The sequence below is a fragment of the Tiliqua scincoides genome, chromosome 4 (assembly GCF_035046505.1).
Source record: "Tiliqua scincoides isolate rTilSci1 chromosome 4, rTilSci1.hap2, whole genome shotgun sequence".
Lineage (NCBI taxonomy): Eukaryota > Metazoa > Chordata > Lepidosauria > Squamata > Scincidae > Tiliqua > Tiliqua scincoides.
In genome coordinates this window covers 108,935,048-108,949,028 of record NC_089824.1, presented here as the reverse complement: position 1 = coordinate 108,949,028, position 13,981 = coordinate 108,935,048, and the positions used below count along the sequence as shown (strand labels likewise).

The following is a 13,981-nucleotide window of genomic DNA, read 5'->3' as shown; positions in this document are numbered from 1 at the left end:
TTAAAAAAAATTGTAAGTTTGTCCATTTCAACTAAGTCCAATATCTTTTCCCACCATTCTTCAAACGAAGGTACCCCTGGAACTCTCCAATACTTAACATACAGTATTCTTGCCGCAGCAGTCATATATAAAAATATAGTTTCAAAATTTTTCTGAATCCAATCATTGAATATTCCCAAAAGAAAAGCTTCTGGTTTCATTTGCAGGTTCACTTTAAGAATCATTTGCATTGGGTGGTGCATCAAAGTCCTTTTTTTTTTTTTTTTGCTTTGGTACATGTCCACCACATATGATAAAATGATCCTTCTTGTTGCTTACACTTCCAGCGTCTATTAGGTATATTTTCATATAGGTATATTTTTGCTAATCTAGCTGGTGTCATATACCATCTATACATTGTTTTGTAAAAATACTCTTTTTTATATTTAATGTAAATTTCAGTCTTTTGGTTCACAAACTTTCCCATTGCTCCATTAATATCTCATGGCCAACATTTCTCACCCATTGTATCATAAATTCCTTAACATTTTCTAAATAATAAATAACATACATTTTAGTAATGGTTTGTTTTGCTTCTAAACAGAGTTGACTCTCTAAGGGTGCAATCCTAACTGGCGGTTAAGCTGGCATAGGAGGCCCTGGAGGGTCGCAAACATGCCGTAAAGCATGTTTGTGCCTCCGTGGGTGGCAGCTGCATTGGCGCATTCAGATGCGCCGACGCGCAGAGGCAGGCAGAAGCCTCTGAGGTGGCTCCCACACTGATGCAAGCGGCAAAGGCAGGTGTGGGGGCATGGGCGTTTCTGGGCGGGGGGGGTGGGCGATGGGCGACCCTGGGGGTGGGCATGTGGGGAGCCAGGGGCAGGGCTGGGACCTGGTGGTTATGCTGGATCCCAACCCCTATCTCTGGAGAGAATGGAGCAGCTTCCAGCTGCTCTGCTCTCCTCAGACTTGCACCAGCTCCAGGTAGCGCAGGTCTGAGGACACCCATAGGGGTGTGCAGCCCTTACCCAGGGGTAAGGGGAAGAGCTTCCCTTTGCCCATGGCTGAGCCGCTGAACCCAACGAACCTGCACTGCATGCAGCGCAAGCCTCCTGGCTTGCCTGCTCCAGCACAGGTTTGGATTGCGCACTAATAGAGTCATGCAATATTCAAAGGCATATATTTTCTTATCCATTTTGAATATCTCCAAAAGCTGTATATATTGAAACCACTGGCTACTAAATTATTCCTCTAGTAACTCCTCTCTTGTCTTCATCCTGTATTCCACTTGTGTAAAACTATTAAATTTCTATATAATAACCAAGTTTCTGTCAAATCTATACAATGACCAAAGAAAGCTTCCTGGGCGGAGACCCATAATTATATTTTTGTATAAAAACTATTTTTATATTTGTTCCATACTCTCAACAATGCATGTCTAACATAATGATCTTTAAATTCTGGATTTGTTTTTAATTTGTCATACCATAAAAATCTGAGCCATTCAAACCTTATATCCGAACCTTCTTTCCGCTCTGTATTTTCAGTGGTGACAGAGCTAGGTGCTACGTGACCCAACTGAAATTGGCCTGTGACCCACCTAGTGGATCCCAACCCAAAGTTTGAGAAATGCTGTACTACCTGTCTGCCTGTCTGTCTGTCAAACACAATTTGATCAAATTTCAGATTTTGCTCCCAGGCTTTCCAGATTAAGACAAAAGAAGAATGCGGAGGGTTCAGAGGAAAGTTGTAACCATTTTATTTCTTTTGACAGAAGATTTCTGAGCTCCAGGGAACAAATACCTGACCAAGAGTTTCACTGTGCTATCAATGACTGTTAATAATATTGATGTTTAGGGTTGATGCCATCTAGTCATCTGTTTTTATGATTTGACAAATTCTGATCCAAACCAGTGTACATTTTCTCTTCATTCATACATTACATAACCCATCTGTTTCCCCGTGCAGAATCTTTCTGCCTATAAGATTGCAATCTTAGTCACATATACAGCTTGCCTTAACAATGCCTCATCAAAGCCATCTTCAAAACAGCCCTGTGAAAGTAAAGTAATATTATATTCTTGTTTTTTTTTTTATTTGCATTCCATTCTTCCTCCAAGGGGGATTATAATACATGGGATTATCTTGTTTTCTCTTCACAATAACCCTGGGACATAGGTAAGGTTGAGAGATAGTAATTGGTCTAAGATCACCCACTGAGTGGCATGGCTGAGCAGGGATGTAAACCTAGAGTGCCATTAAACCATACCACCTCTCATAAGATGCAGTATATTGACCATAACTGCCTAAGATCCAGTTTATACATCCAAGACTCAATTGGGGAAGCTTTTCCTGTGCTGTAGCACTTTAGGCTCTGGGTAGGAGGAGTGCCTGTTGGAATTCTCTCCATACATAAAACTCCCTCAAAACTGCAAAAGCCTAGCTTAACTCTCCTCCCCAATATGCTCTTTTTCTACAGTGCAAGGGACTTTGTGGGCAGCATTCATATGTAACCTCCTCCCCACCAGCAGCCTGAAAAAGCTTTACTGTTCAATTCTGCTGAATGGATGAGGTGGAATTAGGACTTGAGTTCAATATCTTATCCACAACAAGACCACACTAAGATTTGGACAGTCCAACACCGTAGCTAAGCATCTGCTGTGGTTTAGAGAACTGCTACGCACAAGACTGGTACCTGCTCATATTTCTCCAACTCGGTGTGGTAGATCTGTCGAATCTGAGAGAGTTTTGCCCTGTAGTCAGAATGTTCCACGGAATTGTCTGAGCCAGCACCTCCAGACGCTGCTGCCGCTGCCGCCGCCGCTGCGGAACCCCCTCCTTTCTCAGGTCCTGCTACCCCTTCCGCTAAGAGCATGTTATCCAGCCGCATTAACTGTGGGTCTGTTGGTTCCTCTTCCTGAGCACCTCGAATACTCAACACTGTGAGAAGATACAAAATGAAATGGGCAGATGAAAACATGAAACAAAAGCTGCAACTTCCTTCTAGGGACAGACTGCAGTGATGTGTTTGTCTTGGAGTAGCTTATTCAGCAAAACTTCAGAAATGAATATAGAGATACTCGCATCTATGGAATGCCAGTAGGATCACACTTATACCAATACCAGGGATCACACACTGCGCAACCCTACTGCATATTGCTGAAGGTTCTCCTTTATTAGTCTTGCACTGCTTTTGAACCAAGGTGTGCAAGTGTCCTGACCTTAACGTCTTTTCTTCTCATTAAAAAACCCCTTAGGGATACTCAATGGCAAAATGGATTGTAGTAGAATGGAAGGGAAACATCACACTTTCACTTTGTGCTCAGAAAATCAGGGAAGAATTCATTTTGCTGGGCTGAAATTGGAAGATGACAATGCTAATTATGCATTTCTAAAGTCATGCCCCCCCCCCAAACTGCCCCAAACCCAAATAGGATTTGAGACTTACCAGAGTCAGGGGCCAGAAAATCTGGCCAATAAAAACCATGGGGATAAGCAGATTTGCTGAAATCTGCACAACACTAGAGGCCAACCTAACCGTTCTAAAACGACACAATGTAGAATGAGAACAATCTATCCAAAGAAGCCCTTTTATTTCCCATCAACTTTGATGGGAGAGTTAAGCACATGTTTAGCAATCACCCACTGAAACCAAAGGGTCTTAGAAGTGCTTTGTTTTGGCTGGATAGTACCCTAAGCATCTGCACAGTGAAATAAATTATATGTTTTCTTATATTGCATAAGGAATGAGAGTACAGTCTACTTTCTCTGAATTTCAATTCAATTAGGAGAATTTCTAAAATTAATTCTAGAATTGGATTTCAATCTTTCAATTCACCTGCACTATATCCTCTGCTTTGTTTCCAATGAACCAATGCATGTGTTAATATTGTGCACATGTTAATATACTATAAATATAGCTAATATAATACCAATGTATGTGTTAATATTGTGCAGGCTGAGCACTCTTTATCTGAAATTCCGAAATATAGAGTATTCTGAAATACTCTGGAACATTCTTGAGTGTCAACATGACCTTTTTTTTTAAACTTTTTTTGCCTGAAGAAAGAAAATCACAAGCTGTGTTTTATGCACAAACCTTGTTTTATACACAAAATTTTTTAAAAAAATTGTATAGAATTACCTTCAGGTTATGTGTATATGAAACATAAATGAATTTTGTGTTTAGACTTGGGCCCCATCCCAAATAACTCTCATTATATGCAAGTATTCTGAAATACGAAAAAATCAGACATCCAAAATGCTTCTGATCCCAAGCATTTCAGATAAGGGATGCCCAACCTGCACTGTGAAAACGGTATCTTGATTTGATCGTTTGTTTGTTTCTGTTTTACTGAGACATTTATATGCTCATGCGCCTTGCTAATCTGCTACACAAAAATAACTTGGATACAACTGTATGCTCCATCACATCAAGATTGCTCTTTTCTGGTGCACATAAATAATGTGGGAGGGAGGACACATGAAATAACTGAAAGCTGAAACAACCTGCGCATGTAATGCATCAGTTCCATTTTGGAAACAAGACCAGGTAATTCACAGCTCAAACATACTGAGAGCATTTTAGAAGCACTATTTGCATCTTTAATTTACCTTACGTATAGTGCATTTGCTTTGCATTGCCTGCTCATTTTCTTTGAGTCTGCATAAACTAACTTATTCCAGGGGAAAAACAGATAGGGTTTCCTAGTTATCTCTATCCAAATCTATGTTATCGAACCAAAAATGGAAACAAATTCTCATTTATTAACCACAAAGTGTTTCTTGATATTGTTGCTTGATTCATAATGTTTCCTAACAGTCAGCTCTCTCTCTTTTTTTTAAATTTTTAATTCTTTTAGTATGTATATGTAAAAGAAAAACAGATACAGAATTAAATTTTAGAACTCTGATTAATAATATATCTACTAATTAAGGGACAAAAGAAACAAAGAATGCCTTCATACAACCAATCTTGGAGGGGGAAAAAACCCTAAATATATGTCATAGAGACATTTATGTACTCAGATGAAGTTGTAAACCTAACCTATGTAAACCTGCCTTTCCTACCACAGTAGCTTCAAGAAGGTGTATAAGATATATTTATTGTAATAAGGAATCAATTTGTTTCAAACAATAGGAATGAATTTCCTAAAGAAAGGATAGCAAGAGGTGGGGGGGGGGGTTATATAAACAAACAGCACAATCCTGTGGATGTCTACTCAGAAGTGTCCCATTGTGTTTATTAGGATTTACTTCCAAGAAAGTGCTATAGCAGTGGTTCTCAAACTTTTTGGGAGCTTTACTCCCAAAGTAAGTCTTTGCAGGGGAGAGGCAAGGGCAGCAACACGATCCCCAGGATCACATTGCTAATGGGGAGTGAGGGGGAGCTTTCACTTACTGTGTGTTAGGGCAAGCAGTAGGAGTTGTGGGGAGCCCTGCACAGCCCTCCTCAGGGCTGCCTGAGGCTTGGAATCTTCAGAAACAGCAAGCGCAAGCCACCTGCTGGCTGCCTTTGCAAACTGGAAGCGGCTTGCACTTGCTATTTCCAAAGATTCCAAGCCTCAGGGAGCCCTGTGGAAGACTGGGCAGGGCTCCCCTCACCTCCTGCTGCTTGCCCTAACACACAGTAACTAAAAAAAGTCCCCCTTGCCTCCCTTAGTGACGCAATCCTAGGAAGCGTTATACAAACTGGTGGGTCGCGACCCAACAGTTTGAGAACCACTGGTGTATAGGATTGCAGCTAAAGTGAACATTTGGAAAAGCAGCGCTACATAGTAAGAGAACTGGAGGTGGTGGATTAGTGGAGTGTCTCTTATGGCCCAACCCTATACCCTGCTGATGAATTGTGCATTGCAGGCTATAGTGGGGGTGACTAGACATTCAAGGAGAGGTAAGTAAAAATACTTACCTTTCCACATGGCTTCCGATGGGTGCCCTCAGACCTACACCAGCTATTTAGCTGGCATAAGTCCAAGGAGATCCAGGGGACGATTCAGAGTGAGAGAAGGGGCACAGGATCTCAACAAGCATCACTGCCACTGAGATCTTGCCTCTCCCACCCCTGTTTGGCCGGCTTCTTGTCCCCACTCCTCCTCTATTCACCCCATCCACCAAACCCCCTGCTCCAGCAGGGTTTCTGCAAGCCACTGTCATGCACAGGGGTCTCTGACCATTTCTGCTGATGGCTCTGATGCTCATGACAGTGGCATGGCTTTCTTGCCAACATAAGAACAAGGAATTAACAGACAATTTTGAGATTATTTTCCCTTATCTCTTTTCTCTAAAACATCAGGTGTTTAACCACAAACCCTGATGGCACACATAATTCACATACACTAGTGGGGGCCAAGGATTTCCTTCACATAAGTGCTTAATCTTGAAAGATATGTGGGAACTGAAGTTAAACATCTCTGACTGTGGAGAAAAGATTTCAGTTGTGATCTATCAAATTGAAAAAGAAAAAAGCCCTCATATGTGCCAAAGGTAATAATAATAATAGTAATAATAATAATAATAATAATAATAATAATAATAATAATAATAATAATAATAATAAATTATATTTATTTATAATATTAATAAATTATATTTATTTATAATATTAATAAATTATATAATAATTTATAATTATATAATTATTATTTATTATATTTATTATTATTTTTATAATAATAATTTATTATTATATATAAATATTTATATATTTATAATACATTATATAATAATTTATTATATTTATAATATAATAATAAATTATATTTATTTATAATAATAAATAAATATCCCCAAACATTGCCTTGACAGGGTATTTACTTTGAATAAAAGCAATATCAAGACTTTTTTCCCAAAGATATGGAACAAAAACATGCAATTGACTACACATATGTAACTGCTCAGAAAATATAATATGGCTGTTTATTTCAGGAAAGTATAGATGAGGAAACTGAAAGGGAACGGGGAAAAAGAAATGGGGACTGGGACATCTAGGAGGGGGCAAAACATTCACAGGGTGAAGGAGGGTACTAGTTCCATTCTTGTCCCATAGTGGTACGTGCCTGAGTTAAAACTAAAAAGAAAGATTCTGCCAAAGGTCACAATTCTGGGACAAACAGAACTATCCATGGTTGGCACAAGAAGAGTTAAGTAGCAACCAGAGTGTTAAAATACATCTGCATTAAGTAAAACGCCATGCTCTCCATGTGTGGCTGGCCAGGCCCTGTGGGCTGTTGCCAGTTCTGGTTGTGTCCGCAGCTTTTGCAGGTCAACCACGAGGCTGTGACAGGGAAGGTGGATGTGAGGTCAATCCAAGGGGACACTTAGTTATTGGGGGCATCATGTTCTCCACATGACAAGACCAGATGAAAGGCAGTTTATACAACCTTCATGTTTACAGTGGAGGCAGATCAGCTTATAATTTTGTAACAATACCTGAGTTTTAAAAGATCTTACAATGATTATAGGAGTAAGTTGTATTTTATATTCAGATTTCCAAGTGCCACACAAACCTGATTCATGGTGGGAATAACCAGGAATTTAATCAGAATCCTTACATGTCTCTGCTCTTTTTGTGTATGACTTACTTTTGTTGAGAAAAGTACTACTGCATCTACATTACAGCTGAATCCAATAGGATATTGCAAATTTAAACATGTGCATCACATTCCTCAATTGGTTATTCATTTTGATTGGTAGGGCTGACTTTTCTATAGGAGCCTTATCTTTCTATTGGTAAGGCTTTTTCAGAAGGTGTTTCAATTACTGGATGATCACATCCAGGGATGTGGGAGAACTCCATCCTCCCCAGGATCGCAGCCAGAATCATGTTTTCTGGTGTAGGTGGAAGCACTGCCGGTATAGTTCTAGGACATAATGCACTCTGGCAGCATCGAGGTCAACCTGAAAATACAATTAGGCTTCCACTGCAATGAGAGTGGTGCGGCTGTTGGAACACATGAAAACTTTTGAAACTGTCCCCTAGTGGGATTGCTTCTGCACAGATACGTTCCCATCTGGGGAAGTCTCAGTGAACAAGTAATTCCATGAGGGGAAAGTATTTTACAAGCTCAGATGCAGATTTTTTGTTTTTTTAAATCCCTCATTGCAGCAGCAGATATGCACTTGATGAAGGAAAGAGGGGGAAAGTCATCGCTCCCCTGCCTACATTCGAGACTGTATTGGACAGGTTCAAATATGAGAAGAGCGTTGCGGAGCAAATTGTGGAAGCTGTCCCTGATTCCATGATCCACTCTGGAGTTTTGGCAGAGAAAAATGAATTCTCTGACTATCACCAATCATATCTGACTGTGAATAATTGTATTTTGCGGTAACAAAACACAAACATTTAGCAATGTGTAAAATTTTAATCTCAGGTCACCATAGTCAAGTTACGAGATGTCCCTATGCTTAGATTGTGTGGATTTGGAATTGAAGCCATTTAAGTCAGCATAAGGATTTTGCTCCCCGCCATAGATTTTTTACAGATTCTCTTTGAAAAGTGAAAAAGCTGTCTATGAAGATCTATGAAGATTCAAAAGGTACAAAACACAGGAATTACTGCCAGCAATTTAACACTGCAATTAAATGCAAATAGTAACCGTTTTTTTAATTTATGGATTCTGTTGCTTTTATGCACAAACTTTTGCATAGAATCCAAGTAAGAATCGCATTTGAAACCAAGGACTGTATCCTTTTTTGGAGGTGTGCCCCGTTGAAACAAATGGATATCCATATTTGATATTTAGGGATAAGAGATAATTTCCACCTCCATCCTTCAAGCAGAATTTAAGATGGAACCCCAGCTTCCAACTGGAGTGAGATAATTTCTGAAATGGATCAAGGTCCTTTGCCTTCAGGAAAATTCTGAACTGATCCAGAAAAAGGGCTTGCATTGCAAAGAGGGAAAGGTGTCATTGCTTGAAAATTTTTAGAATATGACAGGTTCATTTATATGTCTTCTCATGGGATCACTTTGGTGTAGAAGGGGAAATAAATGATTCTGGGGGTGGAGAGAAAACACAGCCACCAGCCCATGTCTAACAGCCCAAACCTGAGCTGCCTGGGGTGCGCGGCTGCGGCGGCACTGAAAATGACTGCCGCCACCTGCGGCACCTTGGAAAAAGGGGACCTTTGTCCCCTTCCTTGGCTAAGCACAGCAGCCCCACAGTGGGGCTACTTGATTCATCTACTTGATTGGGTGACAAGCCCAACACGGAGGCTTTGGATCCGGTGGAGCAAAGCTCCACGCTCCCTCCCTCCCCCGGCACACTTCCCCCTCCCTCTTCCCCCCTCCCCGTCATTCCTCCTCCTCCTCACCCTCTCCCTGCCCTCTGCCCACCTCCCCCCTCCCCAGAACGCCTCCCCCCGCCTCCCCCATGCCCCTGCTTACCTCTCCACTGTTCAGCGGTCCGTCCAACCACCAAGTGGCAGAGGCTGGGTGACTCCCCAGCCAGTGCTGGGCTAGCACCAGTGCTTGCCTGGTGTTAGGGCTTGCAAACGTGCCATGCACACGGGCTGTAAGCCAGTGCATGGAGCTCAGGATTGGACTCTAAGGCTACAATCCTATCCACTTTTACCTGCAAGTAAACCCTACTGGCTATAATGGGACTTCTGAGTAGACTTGTACAGGTTTGTATGAGTAGATGTGCAGAGGACTGCAGACTCTGAGATGCAAAGGAGGGAATCTAGAAGAAACAAGGGGTTAAGTTTGACCTTGAAACATTCTGAAATGCAGGCTGTGATTGTTTTGAATCTTTAAATACTTCTCTGTTGGCCTGACTATGGAAAGTAAAAGAAAAATATATGAACTATCAGACGGGGAGAGGGGGGCAAAGAAACACACAGAAATACTATTTCAAACCCATTGGGGAAATTTTCCAGGATTTCCCCCACCCCCATTTGCAGCAAGTCCAAATAAGCCTGGTGACAGCTAACAGGCTTTCCAAAGTTATTGAGCTCCATCAGACTAGAGGTGGGGAAAACCATTGTCAATTTCAAGAATTCTTTTAAAAGTATTAGAATGTGTTCCAATATTGATTTTCATGGATTTTTTTTTTTTTAGAAAAATGGCTGAAATTGATTCATTCACATATCATACTAGAAACCACAGCTCTTTCTTATCCCTCCTCTGAAGTCTAGAAATGGCCATAACTGGAAAGTAAAAACAAAATTTGTTCTAGAGACCTGGATGAAATTTCAATGGATACAAATTGCGCTGAAAAAATTCTGATATGTGCAGGGTTATATGATCATGTCATGCCCCTATTATACCAGCTGCATGGGTTTGCTGGTTTGCTTCTGGGTATGATTCAAAGTGATGATTATCACCTTTAAATCCCTAAACAACTTAGGACCAAGGTATTTTAAGGGCTTTCTTCCTTAAAAAGATGAATCTGCCCACCTGATAGTTCAGGGAGGCCTTTTTGCATGTTCTTCTGCCCTTCTAACTGCTAGTCCTTGCTTTGAGGAATTCCTTGCCCTGTGGGTACTGGGCTGGTGCCATCCTGGCTTCTGCATAAGCCCTTTCTTTTCAGCAAGCCTTTGCTAGTGGACTGTAAATTATCTCCTGTATTGTTTCGATCCTCCAATTTGTGATTTTGTTTTTTCAACTGTGTGTTGTTGGATTTTAACTGCATGCTGTGTAATGTCATTTTTAATTTTCAAATTGTAAGATGCTTTGGAACAACTTTGAGAAAAGTGGGGTTTAAAGTTCTTAAATAATAAAGTAATAATGGCATTTTCTCTTCAAGTGAGTGGGGTTATGTTTTCATGTTTAGGTTACCTGGTTGGTTGGTTGGCAAGGAAGTTGCCTAGTGACCCTTGTGTGTATGTGTGAATATATGTATCATTGAAGCCCATTTTCCTTAGTCAAAAAAGCATTACCTATGATTTTTGTGTAAGTTTTTAAAAAACGGTCTTTGGTGCTGGCAGTGCACTATTTCCTTTGCTAATTTTTCGGAGCATTTGAGTATAGCATTTGATCCTACCACTTTCCATCTTCTTCTACTAAAATCTGGAACCTGCTTGTGTTCACTTTGCATTCCCTACTTTTGCTCAGTGCTACAGAGGACTGCATTTGCAGATGTCAATATCTGAAGCAGTATACATGTACCTGCAAATACGCACATTCACAAAGTAAGTGGGCTATGCAGAACCAATACAATAAATACACAGCCAGACTGCCCTCTGGAAACATCATTCGGTACCCAATAGCAAAGATGGACAGCGTAGCTTTGCTGGTTGCTGAATGACCTACCAAGTACCGTGATATTCAAGAGCCCCTATGATTGGTAATGAGAAAGAAAAAACTAAGCTAAAGAATTAGACAGGGAACAGATAGGAAACACAAATGCCATTTATTATTTTTTTAACTGTTCTTTCTAAGGATTACTGACATTAACTACTGAAGAATAAAAATACTGGATTTTTAAGATTAGTCTATCAGCTGCAGTTCTACAAGAAGCACCTTTTCTGATATGGAAACTTATAAGCACCTAAATGTTCACATTTGCTCTGAATCTTTAAATAATGGTATATTTCAGGTGCAGATTCTTCTGAATTTCATACAAAAAAGACACAATCCTCTAGTAAATTCTCTTGTCCAAACCCAATTGAAAGTAACAACTTCAGAAGCAGAAGATCAACAATAGAAGAGCATATTAGCAAACATCCAGTTTATTGATGTAGCAGCATACTTAACACTGGACATTAAGTAGGACTCAGCTTTGAATCTTCATTTGGCTCACAGGGACTCCATCAACAGTGATTAAAAGGTGGAGTTATGATTAGTGAGGTGGCCACAAAATCATTTACGTCAAGAAAAAAGGCACACACAGAAACTTTTCCATTTGATCCTATCCCAATAAAACTTCCCTGAGGTATGTCATCTCTTCACCCTTCACTCACTCACTCACACTCACACACCCATTCAAACTTGGTGGTTTGATCTCAATTTAATGATGTCCTCAAAATGGTTTGGTTTTCTCTTGCAATTGATGCAGCTATATACACAAAATATCATCCAACACAAAATTCTATTCTAAACTTTCCATCTGTGCAATATTTATTCCAATAAGTTTTAAAACTCCACCATTCTTCTCAAAACAGATGCTATTTTGGCTTTCTTCCCTTATATGGGCTAAATAGATCAATGTCATTATTTCATACTTTAATTCAGACATTCGGCTACAGAAGGATTTGATTTTCTACTACTGCCTATGTTATTTTGGGGAGGGGGGAGAGTGAATTCCCAAGAAAAATTTCCAAAGACAAAATTAAGCAAGATATCGGGGTTCAAGGAAGAAGATTGTTCAAATTACGCCAGAAGTATTTATAACTTGCAGGATTAAATAGCTCTGGTCTTCATCTGAGAAAAGGTTATGGAAAGCAGACCTGCAAGTACAAGCTAGCAACCAAGGTGGACCAGCAGAACCCATACTAGTTTTCAAGGTTAAACTTCCTGATTTAAGTCTCTATTTCCCCAACTCACAGATCAATCTCAAAAAAGTGATCACCTTATTTCAACATAATGTGTTCACAATCATGAAATCACTTCAAAAACCTGTTTTTCCTAGTTCCATATGAATATCTGAATAATACAATTACTTTTGGCAGAAAGCACATTTAAGTTAAAAAAAAAATGCATTCCAGACTCAAAGGATTAAATACTGAAAATTGCTTGAAAATGATAATGGTCTGGCCACAAATCCTTTCCATTACTTGAGAGCTTTGCTGTGCATCTGAACTGGCACTTATAAAAGGTCAACGAGGCAAAACTGTGACACTGGAAATGTGATATGAAATTAAAATAATAATAAATAATGACAATAAAGAAAGAGTAATAATATCGGTATGTCTATAACAGAAATTAGCCTGGCTAACCACATTTATATCCAGAGACGAATGTCAGAGATCTGCCTAATCAAAACTGCTGAAATCTAGGGCCCTGGGTCGTGCCTCATATCGATTATGCATGCCAGACTTGTCCATGTGCTTAACAGTTTGTAAAACCAGAAGTATTTCTGGAACCAGCAGCAAACAATAAGACCAACCACATGGTGGATAAGGCAAGTACTGAATAGCATCAGGGTACACAGATAGGAAGATATTAGCAATGAGATTAGCAATGAGATTAGTGATTTTTTTTTTAAAGCCACAACCATGAAACCTATTGCAGAGATTGGCCACTCCTGCATTCACCTTCCTTGAAAAAAATTTGTATCCATATAGTGTGAGCACCCGGCCTCTTGCCTCCTCATTGTCTATGTGGATGCTGAGGGAAGCAACTGGATGGACAATGAAAGGAGGAGTACAACAAATTATAGAGCCCACCCACTCCCTCCTCCTCTTTTCACCTTTCAGGCAGGCCATCCAGCCACTGCTGCCTCTTCCCCCTTACTCTTCACTGGCCTGTTGAAACAAACAAGATGAGCCTGTCCCATTGCAACAAGAAGGGTAGACAGCAAAGGGGAAGATATGATGGGCCAAAAGGTCAATGAATGGAGGAGTCAGGGGGCTCAGCCTTCTTCTACTTCTTGCCTGTTTGGCCTTCTTGCAGGGCAGGCTTGAAGGAGAAGACAATGAAGCCATCTGATCCTGAACTTGCAGCTTCACCACTGCAATTGTTTGTGGTGGCAGTGCTGGAAGAAGAGGTAGGCTGCCACTAACTTGAACCTCTTCTTGGTCTCAGCAATCGAAAAGGCTAGATGGGTGGAGGATCAGAGAGGGGCAGCAGGCAGATATGGGATGCAAGACACCCTCGTCAGTTGTTCACTGGTTCCCTTCAAGCTGCCCCTTGAAGAAGTTGCTTCAGTCAGCCTCTTTCCTGGGCCAGCTGTGCATGTGCCCAGGGATCTTTAGTCTCGTTCTGCTGATACAAAAGCCTCTTCTGCAGCATTGGAAGGGAAGTTGCAAAATCAGTTTGGGATATGCCAGGTGGTCCAGCTATCCAAAGAGAGAAAATGTATAGATCCCACTGGGACTTTACATGAGCCACTTTGGATTC

General features: G+C 40.5%; 1 protein-coding gene across 2 annotated transcripts in view; it reads right to left on the bottom strand.

Moving 5' to 3' along the window:
* The window catches only part of PBX1 (PBX homeobox 1), a 260,512-nt gene that overhangs the window by 53,575 nt on the left and 192,956 nt on the right, over nucleotides 1-13,981 (bottom strand). For both annotated transcript variants that reach the window (XM_066623805.1, XM_066623806.1), the window contains exon 3: nucleotides 2,675-2,919. In XM_066623805.1, the coding sequence (XP_066479902.1) occupies nucleotides 2,675-2,919 (245 nt within the window). The remainder of the gene's footprint in view (nucleotides 1-2,674; nucleotides 2,920-13,981) is intronic.